Here is a 16,794-nt window from a genome sequence, read left to right on the forward strand (position 1 = left end):
TTGTAAAGTGACTTTTGTCAGGGTACATATTGAAAACAAAGTTTGCTAAATTACATAAACCTTTATCTGCCGTTACTGCATTAGCCAGCTACTTGTGTCCCAACTCCTTTGCTTTTATAGTGTGGAATTCCGTTCTACTTCAGAAGAACAAACGCAGGGTCTTATATCTTCAGTCGATGTAGTTTGCCTAACTAACGCTGGGGTCGGGACTCTTTGGGGTTGTGTAAGGTAATCTGAAATCGGTCGTTTGTGTGCGAGAAGATCGCATTCGTCTTTCCCCCCATTATCTTTACCGCCCCGAACGACGTCAGCTGCAATGCCCCTATCCGACCCGCATAATTCCGTATTGAGAGTGACAGAAAGCGCAGCCAATCACCGCTCCCTCCAGTCACACGGCCAAAGCGTGAGGCGGGGCGGCACGGAGACGGAGACAGATCGGCCAGACTAACGATGTGTTTCGACCGCTTGAGTGTGATTATATAGGGTTATTATTAAGACCTTGAACGATCGGATTGAGAGCGGGGGTAATTTTTGGGTATTAGCGACGCGCAGAAACCCCTCATTGCATCATTGGAGTGCAGTGACGACTCACCCGCACGGGGGACTGCCCGACTACAGAAACAGAGGTAAGTCGGAGAGCGCGGAGAGAAGGAAGGCCTGGGCGAAGCTGCGAGAGACCTGCGGAGAAAAGTGGAGAGCGCCGCCTGACGACCGCCCTGCACCGGGGAGCCGCAGTCAGGAGAGAGCGGTGCGTTCGAGAAAGGCAGGGAAATCCGAGAGAGCGCCGCCAACTGCTCGCCACTTGCTAACACACGCGTTCAGAAATGGAGGGAGACAAAGTGCGGGCAAGACATGTGAAGTGCACAGACAGGATGATTTCAGTAACGCGGTTAGGAATAAATCCATTAATATGTCATTGATATTTCGCGAAAATATGTAAACTGATAGACTACCATCGTGCTGGTTTTTCTTGCGTGCACGGACACACTTGGCGGTTTACGTTACCGGATTGCTTATGTAGCGCTTTAGCTGGCTTCATGTGTGGTTAGCTACGCTGATGTTCAGCTATATAAGTGCTCTCCGGTGCAGTATAGGTGTGTTTACTGTGTGATAAAACTGGTAATGCGAAGACCCCCCCAATTCACAACGACACAACAGCCAGAACACCGACTATGATGTGTGAAATGTCTTTTTGACTAGAGGACCACGTGAGTACTCGATTGAGGAATAAACGGTTTATTGTGCAGCATACCGTTACTGGTCTTGTGATCAGTTTGCACGTCCAGTCTTGACCACGCAACTCATTGTAATGGCCAAAACGTCTTCCATAGTGCGCACAGCTTCCAGTGAAAGAATGAACACAGCTGAATATTACAGGTGGTATTTTATTCCACTCAGTGCCTGTGCACTTAATTTAGTGTTCAGGTCTTCAGGGTGTCTCAAAAAAGAAAAAAAAATAGATGTACAGTACTAGTCAATAGTTAGACAGATTTGATTAAGATAATGGGAAATATACATTCAAAGACATTTTGATCTTTAATGCTTAAAAATTATTTCTTAGGCATCAACTTAACTATTTATATTTGTCTATGTGTGAATTTCTTTCCATTTTTTAATTAAAAAAAAATATTTTTGTCTACTTTGAAGAATCTAAAGTATAAGAGTTTTGATTTGTTGAACGCTTTTGGTCGCTGCATAATTCCATTTGTGTTAATTCATAGTTTTGATGTCGTATGATGCCTGATATTCTAAAATGTGGAAAATAGTAAAAATAAAGGAAACCTTGTATGAGTAGATGTGTCCAAACTCTTGACTGGTACTGTATATTCACAACTGTTAATCAGAAATGAACATAATACCAATGTGTTAAGCAGTGCAGTGGCTGGAAAAAAAAGGCAGCTGTTAAAATTAAATTAATTTATGGGATGAACGAAGGGAGAATCTACTCAACGTGATGTGCCTCACACAGTGCGGGTGCAAGCAAGACGTGTGAAACGCCCAACGAATGCTTCAGTGACCACTCACAGTCCTCCGCTTTGGTTTTGTTCTCCGTTTAGGGTTACACGTATTGGCCGTCTGTGAGCCGGGTGAAGCTGGCGTGAAACGGAGACAATGCGCTGACTCAGCCTGTAGTCAACCAGAGGAGGGAAGACTTCGTTCAGTAAAAACGCAGCAGCCCACGGCAGTGCACATGCACCTCTGAGCTCCCTGCATCACACACACACAGGACTCCTTGACAGAGGAATACACACATACGTGCGGCAGCACACAGAGCATGCGAAATCCACCTGTTGAAAGCACTTGAAACTACACACATACACATACAAGCCAGCCCCCCTGTCCACAAATACACATACAAGCCAGCCCCTCCTTTCCGCCGCCCTGCCCAGTCCGCAGTGACCATGAGCGTCCAGCAGGAGGAGACAGAGGGGCTGTACGTGCAGCACCAGTACATGTGCAGCGAGTGCCACCAGCTCTTCAATACCCTGGAGGAGGTGCTGGTGCACCAGCAGAGCCACACAGGGGCCGAGGGGGAGGAAGGGGAGGAAGTGGAGCCGGAGGTGGGCCAGGCGGAAGCCCAGCAGGCCCTGGGGGAGAGCCAGTACCAGTGCCTGGAGTGCGGCACCCTCCTCAGGACGCCCGAGGAGCTGCTGCTGCACCAGGAGCTTCACATGAGAGAGGGAGGCGTGGAGACGGACCACGGTGAGAGAGGGAGGGGAAAGGGGGGGGGGGTGCACGGGGGAGGCTGAATCAGGGAGGGAGGGTGGAGGAAGGTGATGTGGAGTGCGGGGAGGTAGTATACTAGTCAGGTTAACTTGTGGTAGGGCTTGAATGTGTTATGTTCACACTCACTGGTCTTGGAGCGTTGTTAGCCTGGTCTGACACTGTTGCTCATTTAACTTGAATGGATGTGCTTCTGTTCTCTTGTGCTGGAAGTCACTCTCGATAAGAGCGTCTGCTAAGTGCATGTAATGTAACAAGGGAATAAGGTACCAGAAATATCGGAAAGAGGAGAAGGAGGAGAAGAAGGAGACACTAGGATGGCGTGTACTCTGAAAGAGACTGAAGAGGCAGATACTGAGCATGGAGACCCAGGGAAAGAGCAGAGACGGCCAATCCCTGTGTGTGCCCTCTGTTTCAGAGCTGTGCGAGGTGGTGGAGTCCAGCGAAACCGTGACGGTGCCCCCGGTGTCCGGCCAGATACAGTACCAGTGTCTGGAATGCCTGGCCCTGTTTGACACGCCAGAGGTGTGGCTGGCACACAGACAGACGCACAGCAAGAGCGGCACACAGAACACCCTGTCTGATACGGTGAGTGCTGCTCTCTCCCTTACTGATCCGCGCCTCCCATGTTCCAGCTCACACCTGCAGTGCAGTGCTGAGAGCCTCTGCAAAGTGAGCTACAAAAGAGGACGTTTTAGTGTTGCTCTCTTCCTTAAAAGCATGTTTTCTCTCTACCTCTTCGCAGGAGTTTGTGCTGCAGGCAGACGGGACTGTTACCCCTTTAGTCAGTGTTCAGAATTTGGTTGTGAGTGAACAGCGAGCCGGAGACATACTCACCCTGGCTCAGGTACTGACCCGCCAACAGTAATTAACTTTGGATAGAAATGTCTATATTTTTATTGTGAGATATTCTTATACTCGATGCATAATGTATATTTCAGTGTGAGTGTCTAGAATCTATACACTGCACATAAATATTCTAGTGCACAGCATATTTTAATATGTATGTGTTTGAGAATGGCAGTGTAGCATGGTGGTAAGGAGCAGGGCTCGTAACCGAAAGGGTAACTCGCTGGGGCACTGCTGCTGTACCCTTGGGCAAGGTATTTAACCCACAACTGCCTCAGTAAATATCCAGCTGTATAAATGGATATCATGTAACAATTGTAACCTAAGTAAGTGGCTCTGGATAGTGTCCAGAGGGTGTCTGCTACATGATAGTAATGTAATGTAATGTGTGTGTGTGTGTGTGACTTCTAATGTATAGTTAACAAATAAAATCTCATGGATCAAGAAGTGAGTTTCATCACTTCTTATTTTCCGCTGTAGTACGTGAAGTTCTGTGTTGCACTGACTGCAGGTTCTCCTTCCTTTGCCGTATCTCTCCTCTCCCCCTTCTGTCCCCCTCCCTCTCTCCAGGTGCTGGCGGCTCAGCAGCAGGCGAGCCCCGTGCCCCCGGCCCCCCCGCCGCGGGCCGCCCTGCTGCCCTCCCTGTCCCCCATGCCGGGCTCGGCCACCCTGCGGCTGCAGATCTGCACGGCGCAGGCCTTGGCGGACGGCTCCACGGCCCCCGGCCTCCGCCGCGCCAAGCTTCTGCCCCCGCTGCTGCCCAGCTGCTCCCCGCTGGACGCCGGCGGCGCGGGGAAGGCGGAGGGCGCGGAGCCGCGGTACCAGTGCGTGGAGGTGGGGCTGGGGCAGGGGGGCGAGGGGGAGGCGGGGAAGGAGGGCGACGACGGGGCGGGCGAGGTGGTCATCATCCACCCGTACGAGTGCTCCGAGTGCGCCCTGCTCTTCCAGACCCCCGAGGACTTCCTGCAGCACCAGGGCGAGCACTTCCTGGGCCAGGACAAGGAGAGCGGGGAGGAGGGCGTGATGGAGGGGGAGGAGGAGGAGGAGGAGGAGGGCGGGGATGAGGTGCTGGAGGCGGGGCCGGAGGAGAACGGCGGGCCGGAGGAGGAGCGGCCCCGGGGCCCCACCCTCTCGCACCGGCGGCAGCACAGCACCTTCCTCCCGCCCCGCCCCCGCCAGCCCCCGGCCCCGCCCCTCTCCCTGCAGTGCGGCGAGTGCCAGCGCACCTTCACGTCGGCCAACCGGCTGTCGGCGCACCGGCGTGTGCACGAGCACGGCACGCACGAGTGCCCCGAGTGCGACAAGGTGTTCAAGAAGCCGGCGTCGCTGCAGACGCACATGCGCACGCACTCCGGAGAGGCCCGATACCTCTGCGTGGACTGCGGACACGGCTTCACCACCGAGATGACCCTCATCATTCACAGGTACCGCACCCATACTGCCTCACACTGCCTAACACCGCCTGCCTGCCTAATACTGCCTAACACTACCTGCCTGCCTAACACCACCTGCCCGACTAACACCACCTACCCAACACCCCCTGCCCGACTAATACTGCCTAACACCGCCTGCCTGCCTAACACTACCTACCCGACTAACACCACCTGCCCGACTAACACTGCCTAACACTGCCTGCCTGCCCAACACCACCTGCCAGACTAACACTGCCTAACACCACCTGCCCGACGAGCACTACTTACCCGACTAACATTACCTAACACTACCTGCCAGACTAAGTCTACTACTGTGTGCACATAATCCACAAAGAGGGAGTGTTCATGTACGAAGAATAGTAATACATACTAATAATACATAATAATACATCCATTCTTGACTCACAATGTTGAATGCATGCTCTACAGTGTGTCGGTATGTGTACTGTGAGAGGATGCTGAGTACTTCATGAGTGAGAGTTATCGTAACCCAGTGACTGTACACAGTTAATGCTGTGTGATATGTACGCATTTCCTTAGAGATGGAATTCCCACAGACTTTGTGCGTTGATGCTGCACAGTGTATTCTTCATAGAGAAAGAAGTGATGCAGGTACAAAATGGCTGCGAGCGCGGGAAATAAAAGTTAAAGTACATTTTGAGACGTGTTGAGCTGATGAGATCGTGTAAGGCCGTGTCAGAGTACCTCGAGGGCGATTCTTTTGGGGAGTCAAGGGCTTGATTCCCAGCTGATTAAAAACTTGCCACAACAACATGACCTGCGTGAGGTAAACAGCATAAATTGCGGCGGAGCAGAACTATGTGGGAAGTGGAGTACCACAGGGTTCCATACCGGGAGCACTGTTTAGATAAGGATATTCATAGCAAAGTTCACTACAGATAGCTAATTAGAGAGAAACAGCTCGGAGGTTGCTAAAATATCCAGCAAGACTGGAATAAAACGGCAAGTAGGCATACAGCCTGAAAACAAAACATAGTAGTGCCTAATGAGCAGTTCTGTAAACAGCAGTGGAGGTTTGAACTGCTAGTGAGGAAGGCAGAGAACTTGCTTTTATTTATTGTGAACCTGTCTTTAAGTGTTTTTGAGTGTGGTAGTGTAATTAAGGACACCCCATTAGCATATGACTGTTTTACTTCTGCTTTTGTGTAGTTCACAAGAAGTGATCTTAGCCCAATTCTGAATGGCCCGTTCTCATTATACCTTCTTCTAATGAACATTGAGTCATGACTGGGATGATATCAGTAGCCCGCCTTTGAGTTAAATGCAACGCAAAGGCAGGCCGCTGAAGCAGCAATGGGGGCAGCAGTGTAGCGCAGTGGTAAGGTGCAGGGCTCGTAACTAAAAGGTTGCTGGTTCGATTCCCCGCAGGGGCACTGCTGCTGTACCCAAGTGAATATCCAATTGTATAAATGGATAACATGTAAAAACTGTATCCTATGTAAGTCGCTCTGGATAAGAGCGTCTGATAAATGACAATAAAGTAATGAAATGAAATGCTAGGTCAAGGCCTCAAACCTGGGTGGAACACCGCTACTTCTGTTAGCTGTAGCCCAATGCCGAACGCTGCAGCTGACCAGCCCCACAAACAGGCTGCACTATAGCCCACTTACCTCTCCTTGATTTCTGCTTGCATCCTCCCCTTTCTCTCGCTCCCTGTCTCACTCTCTTTGCGCTCTTTCTCTGCAGAAAGTCCCACACTGCAGAGCCCCTCCACAGGTGCCAGTTCTGTGCCAAGACCTTCACCAACATGACCAAGTTCCTGTACCACCGCCGCACCCACACCGCCCGCGCCCCCCTCGCCCCCATCACCATGGTAATGCCCGGCCCGCGTGGGCATCTGTGTTGACCTTTGACCTTTGCCCTTTGCCCTTGTGGGGCAGAAGTATAGCGTAGTGATATAACGATTGCTGGTTTGATTTCCCACGAGCGCACTGCTGCTGTAATCTAATGTAATGCCCTCCTCTGTCCCGGCTCACCCCCCTTTGTGACATCACCTGTCTGGTCTGCGCAGGTGCCGGCGGCCCCCCAGCGGCTGCCCCTGTCCCACCTGAGCATCCTGCAGAGAGCGCGGGAGCGGGAGGAGGCCAGCCTGAGGGAGAGGGAGGCGGCAGCGGAGGCGGCGGCCGCGTTCGCCCCGCTGGTCCAAGCGGAGGAGGACGCGCACAGCGCCACCTGCCAAACGGACCCCGCCGCTGCGGCCTCACAGACAGAGGGGAGCGCGGCGGCGGGAGGGGAGGAGAACGGGCTGGACACCGAACCCGTCCCGAATCAGAACCAGCAGGCGCAGGGCACCGAGGGGCCCCTCGCGGCGGGCGGCGCTGCGCTCGGCTCCCTGGCGCCCCCCGGCGTCAGCGTCACCGACGCGGAGCCCGGCGCCGACCCCGCGGCCCCGTCCCCGGCCCCGCCCCCCCGCGCGGCCTTCCCCTGCCCCGCCTGCGGCAAGGCCTTCCCCTCGCAGCTGTGCCTGGTGCGGCACCGCCGCACGGTGCACGTGACGGAGCGCCGCTTCAAGTGCGGCGTGTGCGGCAAGCCCTTCAAGAAGCAGATCCACGTGCGCAACCACCTGCGCGTGCACACGGGCGAGCGGCCCTTCCAGTGCAGCGACTGCGGCAAGACCTTCTCCTCGCTCGCCAACCTGTCGCGCCACGGCCTCACGCACTCGGGCCTGCGGCCGTACCGCTGCGACGTCTGCCACAAGGCCTTCACCCAGTCCTCCAACCTGCGGCAGCACCGGCTGCTGCACGCCAGCCCCGCCCCCTTCCCCTGCCCCGACTGCCCCGCCGCCTTCCTGCGGCCCGCCAAGCTGGCCGCCCACCGCTACGCCCAGCACCCGGGGGCGCCCGCGCCCTACCCCTGCCCCCACTGCCCCGCCGGCTTCCTGCGCAAGCGGCAGCGGGACCGCCACTGCCTGGAGGCGCACCCGGAGCTCGTCCACGCCGAGGCCGACGCCCCCCTGCTCGTGGCCGACGCCACCCACCCCGCTCCCGCGGAGGGCGCGACCCTCGACCAGACCGCCCCCGCCGGGGGCCCCGACCCGGCCGCCGGCATCCCCCTGCCTCCCCGCGGGGGCCTGGACTGCGCCGTCTGCGGCAAGCGGCTCAACTCGGCCGCCAACCTGCGCCTGCACCAGCTGAGCCACGCCCGCCGCCGCCCGGCCCCGCCCTCCTCCTCCTCCGCCGCGCCCCGCGGGAAGGGCCACCAGTGCCCCGTGTGCGGGAAGCTGTTCGTGTCGTCGTCGGGCGTGGCGCTGCACCAGCGCGTGCACACGGGCGAGCGGCCGTTCCCGTGCCCGCAGTGCGGCAAGCGCTTCCGGCAGAACACCCACCTGCGCGAGCACCTGCGCACGCACTCGGGCGAGCGGCCCTTCCGCTGCGACACCTGCGGCAAGGGCTTCGTGCAGAGCATGCACCTGGCCGAGCACCGCCGCACACACACCGGCGAGCGGCCCCACGTCTGCGCCGTCTGCGGCAAGGCCTTCAAGACCTTCTCCAACCTGCGCAGCCACCGCAAGACGCACGCCCGGGCCCTGCAGGAGGAGGGGGCGGCGGCGGCGGCGGGCGGGGCCGGGGCGGGGGGCGCCGGGGCCGTCACCGTGGTGGACGCCTCCTCCGTCGACCTCGCGGCCGCAGTTCCCGCTCTATGCCAGCAGGGGGAGCTGACGCAGCCTCAGCTCATCCAGATACAGACGCAGCAGCTGTCTCAGGTGAGGAGCAGCTGATAAACTCATGATAAACAAGCACCTGGTATGGTGGGATGGATGGGTGCTTTTCTCTTTGGTAGGAATGTTTGATTTTTCTGTGAGCTGAAATGAATGTCTACATTGCAACACAAGGGACATTATGGCAAAGAACGTCTCACATATCAGTAAATATAAATATTGAGCTTAAATACGGACATACACGGGGTAGCCATTTTCTTTTAGGACATTGTGGCCTTTTGGTACGTTTCTGTAAGTTTTACTGTCGTGTTGCCCGGTGGCCACGATTGCGGCTTAGGGGGGGCGTCTTCCCGCCTGGCTCCGAACGGCCCACCCTGCGAGTGTAATTACAGCCCAGTCTCCTCTCCTCTCTCTCAGGCCCAGAACACCCCCACCATCATGTGCAACGAGTTCGGGGAGACGATCGCCATCATCGAGACCAGCGAGGGCGGGGCGCTGCCCCTGGCCGAGGCCATCGAGATCTACCACACCGCGCTGGAGAACACCCTGGGCATGGACTCCATCACTGTGGACAGCCTGCAGCTTCTCTGAGAGGGGGGGCCCGGCGGGCCACAGGCCGGGTTACTATAGGTCAACTGAATAAGGGAGGCAAAATGTGAGAACAATGTTGCAAAACAACCCAGATGCCAATAAAGACTCTGAGACAGCAGGCCGGTAGGAAAGGAGCGTAACTAATCACACAGCTGAACGCCCAGGAAAGCGGGCTCCTGGCTGGACGAGCTTGCTCTCGCTCTGACTCAGACCTAAACATTAATCAAAAGGCGACGCAGTACAGAGGTGAAGGACTGACAGACAGAAGGCCAGTTTTGTGTGATCGTGCGCCTAAGCGCCCCTTTCAGTTTTGCGTTCTGACTGCTCTACAGCTTGTACATGAATGTTGTTTCCGTTTTTCTTTTTTTCTTTTTTGTAAATGTGATTTTTATTTCCCTGCAGTAATTAACTAATTAATCTTCCTTTCAGTGTAAATAAACTTGACAACTCAGTTTGATAACACACCATGTCCAGGTGTGTTTGTGTGGAGGGTATGAATGAGTGTTAGGAGAGGGAGCCTCCAAGATTAGGGAATTCATTGAATTTCCTCAAGAAGCGGGAGGAAATTACTACAGGATTCCCACAATTCCTGAAAGCCTGTGAACATATTTTCATGCAGGAAAGATGTCAAATATCACACTGTTCCCAAGAAGTCAGGGAACTTTCAAGAAATAAAGGTAATTTTCTTTTTACTTTTACAGCAAGTAAAATATTTACTGACAGCTTACAAGTTTGATATTTTCTGTCAGTGTGCTTACTCATCGGCCTGTTCATCAAGCCCGTTGCTAAAAGCTATCAGCTCTCTGCCAGGGGTAAATGTTGGTCCCTATAAAGTAACATGCTTCAAAAACCGTCTTCCTCAAGGGCATTGTCAAGTTCAGTACTGACAATCCTTGAAAATCATTCATTCATTTATCTGACATGTCATTCAGAAGTCACGGAAAACACATTTGAATGGGAACACTGACAACCTTCAGGCAGATGGAGAAATCTTAAACTATACCTTTTAAATATTTAAATTGTGCCATTTTGTGTGATTTTTTCATTACAATATCACTATATCACTGTACAGGAATCACCTTTACGCATAATTGCCTTTCTGTGCAATAATTTGGAAAGGAAATGTTCATCAAGATTATTCCAGTTTGTTTCCATACCAGTCTAACAGTCAAAAAGCAAACAAGTGTGTAGGTGGCTCAAAGGATATGTAGCAGAACAGATTTGGCTGGGCTAATACACGCTCTGTCCAGTGGCAGTCAGTGTTTTTCCATCCTGGTCCTGGCGACCCCCTGCAGACTGGCTCCCATTCCAGCTGAACTAAGATTTATTGGAATGGTCCATTTAATACTGACCTGAATTTTACTCCGGGAAGAGCCGCGGTGCTGAGCAGGCGGGTGTGCAGAGGTGCGGGAGAAGAATGAGGACGCATGAGAGGGGGATTTGGTCCTTTTTTTTTTGACTGTTACTACGTCTTTGTCAAGAACCCGGCGCTCCTACGGTGCTGAATTTTGATTTGCATTATTACAGTTAAAAATTCAATCTGCAATTTGCGCGTCACGCCTGCGACTCACCCATTTCCGATCCGCGGTTGTGGCCCACTTCTGGCTACGGCGGGTTATCTTTTGTCGAGCGCGGGGACACAAAGGACATAGCTGCGGCAGGTAACCGCGGGGACGTCAAACTCCGAGCCCGTATTCGGGTTCCGGCGCAAACAGGATTCATTGAGAAAAGCCGGAACTGGCACACGCAGTAGGTCACCAGAAAGAGGTCACACAAACAGCTGTGGATCGCTACAGGCCACCGTGTGTCCGCATTGTGTTGCTTTTCACACACGTACGCAGAAAACTGCTTAAAACGGCCACGTGCAAAAAGTGCTACTTAATGTAAGGACAGTTATAGTAGGTCTTCTCATTCTACTTAATGCATATCTGGGCAATTTCTGCCTGCTGCCTTAGGGACACGTTTGGATTCAAATGCCTTAGAAACATACAGGTGAGCTAGTTGCCTGTTAAGCGCTAGCTCTAGTTACCTAGAAGGGATGGCACATTTCCCAGAAACAGTTCAAATACAGGACTACACTGTATACCACAACCAAAAATAAGAGAGTCTCCTCTTTGCACCTCTTCCACAGGAACAAACTACAGGGAGGCAGAATCATGTGTTACATTTTTATTACCAATCTGTTTTAACGTAAGAAATATTGCACATGGTCAACATGCTAGTTTGGGAACACTCCTTCGCCATGACTCCTGTCGTATACCCTCTCCTCCAAGGTCAGAACAATTACCTCAACACACATGTACAGTCTCCACATACGCAACCGTGTGCGCGACAACTATAAACATTATAACTTCAAAATCAGAGAATCAATTGAAATCTCCAAATGTTTAGGGTTGAAACTAATCCAGCCTCCTCTTTGTCTCCACATTGTCAAAGATGCTGATCTATTCAGGCTTTCTCTCTCCCCTCAGAACAGTCGTTAGACAGAGAGCGTCCAAATCTGACTGAGCAGTCTGTCCATAAGAGACGTGCAAGTATGTAAATGTAATTGTACATCTATTTGTGTACTGAAAGACAGATACAAACTTAAATTATTAATATAGATTTTTTTTAATACTTTAATACCTCAGTAAAACAAGGAGTAACACAAAATGTTAATATTCATATTCATTTATTTTTTCATTTTACAGTTTAATGTCCTGTAATGTCTTGGATATTCAATTATGCTTTGTTTCTTTTAAATCATTATTATTGTCATAGTGAGCCTTCCGACTCTACAGTAAATATGTACAACACAACCCAGTCTTGCACAATAGACACAGCCAATACCCAGCCCACACTCTCTGTACCTCCCACCTCTCTCAGCGCCCCCTGCTGACGAGGGCAAGAGAGAGAAAATAAAGTGACAAGAGGAGGAAGCAGAGAGGAGAGAGAGATGGAGGGATGACAATAGTAAGATAAGATCAAGCTTCAAAGGAGGGACAGGGGGAAAAGGGGCATCTCTAAAAAGTGACTTTTAATCCTTCTATAAAAAATTTTAAAAACGAATGAGTTTCTCCCTTCGGAACCCCACGCGACGGGGACCGAGCGGGAGAAAGATGGAAGTGAGCAGGGAAGACTGAAAGAGCGAGGGAGTGAAGGAGGGGAGTGGTTGTCTCTCATGCATACCCCCTCCCCCCCAAAAAAATAATAAAAATAAAAGGTGAGAAAGAGAAACCAACAGCTGCAAAGGATATATCTGCAGGAAATAAGGATCAGGTCCACAATAACAAGAAGAAGAGGAACAGTAATTGTAACAAGAATAATAATATAATAATATAATGAACTGGAGAATCACGTGAGTCGATTAAAATCAAGTTTGACTTTTTTTTTTTTTTGAAAAAAGTTATTTAAAACTCTCCGGTTGGCTTCAGAGGAAGGTACTACTCCCTCTGTTCCCTCTCTCATCTCACTTTGAGTTTAACGACATCTGAGGAAAAGCGAGTTTGTGCCTAACACTGACGCTTACATTAAAATTCTGCCAAACCTTCACCCAACATGCGCCCGCAGACTTCCCACCCTCCTCCTCCTCCTTCCTTCATGGCTAGCGAATCAGAGCGGAGGAACACTGCGGTCGAGACCCCGCCCGCTTCTGTCGCAGCCAATCACAGGAAGGCGGCGCTTCCGGCCACGGAGCCATCTAAAGTGACCCAGATTGTGTCCCAGTTCTGCACGCCAGCGGGGATCCCGGTGTGGTTCAACGTACGGTTCAGTTTCAGTCGATCACAGGAGCTCTTCAGACCGCAAGCCGACCGTCCTCAAGCTCTGCTTCTGAAAACAAAGGCTTTAGGGCAAAAAAAGAACGAAAAAATGTCCCGTTTGTGCACTTTCAGGGAAACAAGCTTCTCTCCAACAACGTTCGGTCTCCGGCCAGCGCGGCCTTCTGGACTCACCCGAGCCCCGTTCGGCAGCCAATCACCACTCTCCCACCGTGCTGTCAATCAATTAAAAAAAAGCGTAACGGAGTGAGGAGTGAGCCCGTGCTGGCCCGTCCAGCCCAGCCATGGGTAACGTAAGACCAAGTCTCAGCAAAGTCCTCACTGCAAGGTCGTACAGAACCGACGGGAAACACAGTCCAACAGCTTGTCTGTGTTAATGGAAGCCTTTAAATTATTACCAACAGTATTAATGGTGTGTTAATGCAAGTCCTGTGCGGGTCAATGGGTCAGTCAGCAGTGAATGACAGTATGCGTGACGTGCATGGATTAGTATGGAAGTTTGTGCCACCGTGTTGCAGTCTTTTTTGTATGACAGGGAGTGGGTGTGCATTTTCAAAAAAAAACCAAAAAAAAAAACCCCATCCCTTTTCATTCTACGGTTTCCCTTCTGAAGCCTCTGAAAATCCTCTCTCTCGCACTGAGCCCACTCTCCAGAGAAAGAGAGAGGCGGGGCCAGGCGGAGACAGGATGGGCGTGGCTTATACAGAAGGGGGGAGGTGGGACCTGGTTGAGATATCCGCCAATCCGTCCCGCCTCTGTGGTGCTCATCTGGTGGAGTCCTGCGACTCGCTGGTGCTGTGGTGCTCGCCGGGGTTGTGCTCTCTGTCGCGCTCCGCCTCCTTCTCCGCCCCCAGCTCCGCCCCCCCGGGCCCTTCGCCGGGCTGGGCCCCGGACGGCCCCGGGAGGGGGACGGAGTCCGGCCCCCCGGCTCCGCCCAGCATCGCACCCCCGGCCTCGGTGGGCGCGGCAGTCTGCATGATCTTCTGCCGCACCTCCCGGATCTTCAGCTGCAGGCACACCTTGGTGGGGAAGATGTCCGAGTAGCGCGCCTGGAAAGCAGCCGTGGCCTGGGCTGGAGGAGGCAACCACAGAGAGAGGCAACCTGAGCATCAGGAAAAACACGCTCTCGCACAGCACAGGGAGCCGACGGTCCAGAAGGGACAACAGGATTTATTTTTCCACTCTCACTTAGTTAACTGCTCTTGCCCTGAATAGGCTACTGCTAGATCTGCCCTGCTGAGGGCCTTTAAGGGCTGTACGCTGTGAGCTTGTACAAAGCAATAGTGGCAAGTTAACTTGTAACTGGTAGTGTGTGTGTACTTGGCTTCCCTTAGGTTCTAGGCTGTCTAGACAGATTGGACAAGTAAATTTGCGGTAGGGCTTGAACAGTGTTATACTCACACTCACTGGTCTGGGAGTGTTGTGAGCCTGGTCTGACACTGTTGCTCATTTCAACTGAATGGTTACACTTATGTTCTATTGTGCTGTAAGTCGCTCTGGATAAGAGCGTCTGCTAAACGAATGTAACGAAATGTAATGTAATGTAATGGTAAGTTACCGACAGAGAAGCCATCGCCATCAGGAGCGATGGAGAGAGAGAGGTGTGGCGATCGCACAGCGGGCGCTCACCGGAGGGGAAGAAGCCGTGCTCCTGGAAGAGCTGCATGACGAGGGCGCGCCGCTGGTCCAGGGTTCGACGCAGGGAGGAGTACGGCACCTTGTCGAACTCCAGCTCGCCTAAGATGTCCTCTCCGTCCGTACCTGCGGGCAAAGAGGGAGGCAAGCAGCGTTAGACGGGTCGGGACGGCAGAATCACCCGCCATCTTCCGACGCAGACTGAAGACCCAACTCTTCAGACTGCATCTCGGTTCCACCTCAATCCCCACCCCGTAACACCAGTTACTCGTACTACTTGTATTACTTGCTGTTTATTTCACGTGTAGTATCACAAAGTGTTTTGGGTTCTGTGATCTGTAACTGTGTTGTAATGTAGTTGCGTATTTGCCTTCCCTTAGTTTCTAGGCTGTCTAGTCAGGTTGCACAAGTTACCTTGCGGTAGGGCTTGAATGGTGTTATGTTCACACTCACTGGTCTGGAGTGTTGTTAGCCTGGTCTGGCACTGTTGCTCATTCAACTTGAATGGATACACTTCTGTTCTATTGTGCTGGAAGTCACTCTGGATAAGAGCATCTGTTAAATGCATGTAATGTAATGTATAAGGCCTGCAGCCATGTCTCCAGGCCTGATGGGGGCGCTGTAGGGCAGCCTACCTGCTCTGTCGAAGGTGAAGATGTCCCCCTCGCACTTGGCAGCACTCTTGGGCGTGTTGGGCTCCGAGCTGCAGCTGGAGCGGCGCCGGCTCTTCCTCTTGGGGGACACAGGGTCCTCTGTGGACGAGTCCAGGTCTGGGCCGCCGCCGAGGGGGGTCATCACAGAGGGGAGTGCAGAGGAGAGGAAGGAAAAGAAACGTGAGAAACCGCGACGTCCCCAATCCCGTGTTCACCTCGTCAAACTCAGCTTCACCCTAACACACTGCACTCACCGCTCATGTAAGCTCACGAAATCAGCCAGAGGCTATGTTCCTCTCTGCCTCCATACTCTCCTTTCACTACCAACTGGAGCTCTTTCTCCAGCAATCATAATCCAGTACAGCTTTCTCTCTGCCCCCCCCCCCCCCCCCCCCCAACCTCCTTCCACTGACAGAGCTTTTCCTCTTCCCACAGTTTGATCTCTCCCTCGCCTTCTCTCTATGTTCCAGTACAGTAATTCCAGTTATTATTGGCTTTTGTCAGCATGCACGCAAGCAAGTTAACTTGCGGTAGGGCCTGAACAGTGTTATGCTCACGCTCATGGGTCTGGGAGTGTTGTGAGCCTGGTCTGCTCGCTGTTGTTGACACTTATGTTCTATTGTGATGGAAGTCGCTCTGGATAAGAGTGCCTGCTAAATGCATGTAATGTAATGTAATGTAATGTAAGGGTTATTTCTGTCTCCCCTGTCCTGCGTCCCCTGCACTCTCTCACCGGTGGAGTTCTTCCTCTTCCTGCGGTAGCTGCCCAGTATGGCGCGTGGGGAGGTGGCCAGGCTCTGCAGGGTGGGGGAGGGGAGCACCTCCTCCGGGCGGAACTCCGGCAGCTCGGCGAAGCGCTCCTCGAAGTACACCTCCGAGAGGACCCTGGGAAAGGAGGGCAAACGCGATCAGACCACCCGAACCTGCGTCACGCCACCTAGGCCCGCATCAGACCACCTGGGCCCAGACTCTGTCCATTAAATAACCAGTACACACTGTAACCAAGAGTCTCTAACAGAGTTCGCCAAAGTACAAGCCTGCATGGGAAAGGCTTGCATAAATTACCCGAATCTTGATTATGCCAAAGCTTTTCAAACTGTATTTCAATCGCTATCCCCCGAAGCTTACAATGACATTCAATTCATTTGACTCGTAATGCCCACACAGTGGCACTTGAGAGTAACAAATGAACAAATAATTTCCCCTACATTGACAAGCTTGTCACTGCTGTCAAAAACACTTTAGACATTGTCCAAGCAGGAGAATAAGCCACGCAGTGTATCGGAGGATCAGCCACACGGAGTATAAAGGTTGTTCTCTACCAATAAACCTGCCCCCGAGCCATGCAAGAGGGGACACTTTGTATTTTGCTGCAGAGTACGATTCAAAGCACATTGTTTTCATCCGAGATTTGCAGGCATGAAGATGAGATATTACACCCAACACAGTTGTACTGACAGAGCTCACGGCAT

At 52.6% G+C, this 16,794-nt stretch overlaps 2 protein-coding genes across 2 annotated transcripts in view; one reads left to right on the forward strand and one right to left on the reverse strand.

The window, feature by feature from the left end:
• Positions 1-408: 408 nt before the first annotated feature.
• Positions 409-8,592, forward strand: znf526 (zinc finger protein 526; the record flags this gene model as incomplete). Its single annotated transcript, XM_036538641.1, has 7 exons — positions 409-748; positions 2,058-2,703; positions 3,143-3,312; positions 3,470-3,571; positions 4,144-4,997; positions 6,714-6,810; positions 7,315-8,592. Coding segments are annotated over exons 2-7 (2,802 nt in total), but the record flags the coding sequence as incomplete, so codon positions are not given.
• Positions 8,593-11,980: 3,388 nt separating this feature from the next.
• The window catches only part of cicb (capicua transcriptional repressor b), a 32,725-nt gene continuing 27,911 nt past the window's right edge, over positions 11,981-16,794 (reverse strand). The window contains exons 17-20 of the mRNA XM_036538643.1: positions 16,056-16,207; positions 15,305-15,439; positions 14,664-14,795; positions 11,981-14,106 (exon numbers count right to left, since the gene is read on the reverse strand). Coding sequence (XP_036394536.1) covers positions 13,799-14,106; positions 14,664-14,795; positions 15,305-15,439; positions 16,056-16,207 — 727 coding nt within the window. The 3' untranslated portion in view covers positions 11,981-13,798. The remainder of the gene's footprint in view (positions 14,107-14,663; positions 14,796-15,304; positions 15,440-16,055; positions 16,208-16,794) is intronic.

This window comes from Megalops cyprinoides, chromosome 10, assembly GCF_013368585.1.
Source record: "Megalops cyprinoides isolate fMegCyp1 chromosome 10, fMegCyp1.pri, whole genome shotgun sequence".
Taxonomy (NCBI): Eukaryota; Metazoa; Chordata; class Actinopteri; order Elopiformes; family Megalopidae; genus Megalops; species Megalops cyprinoides.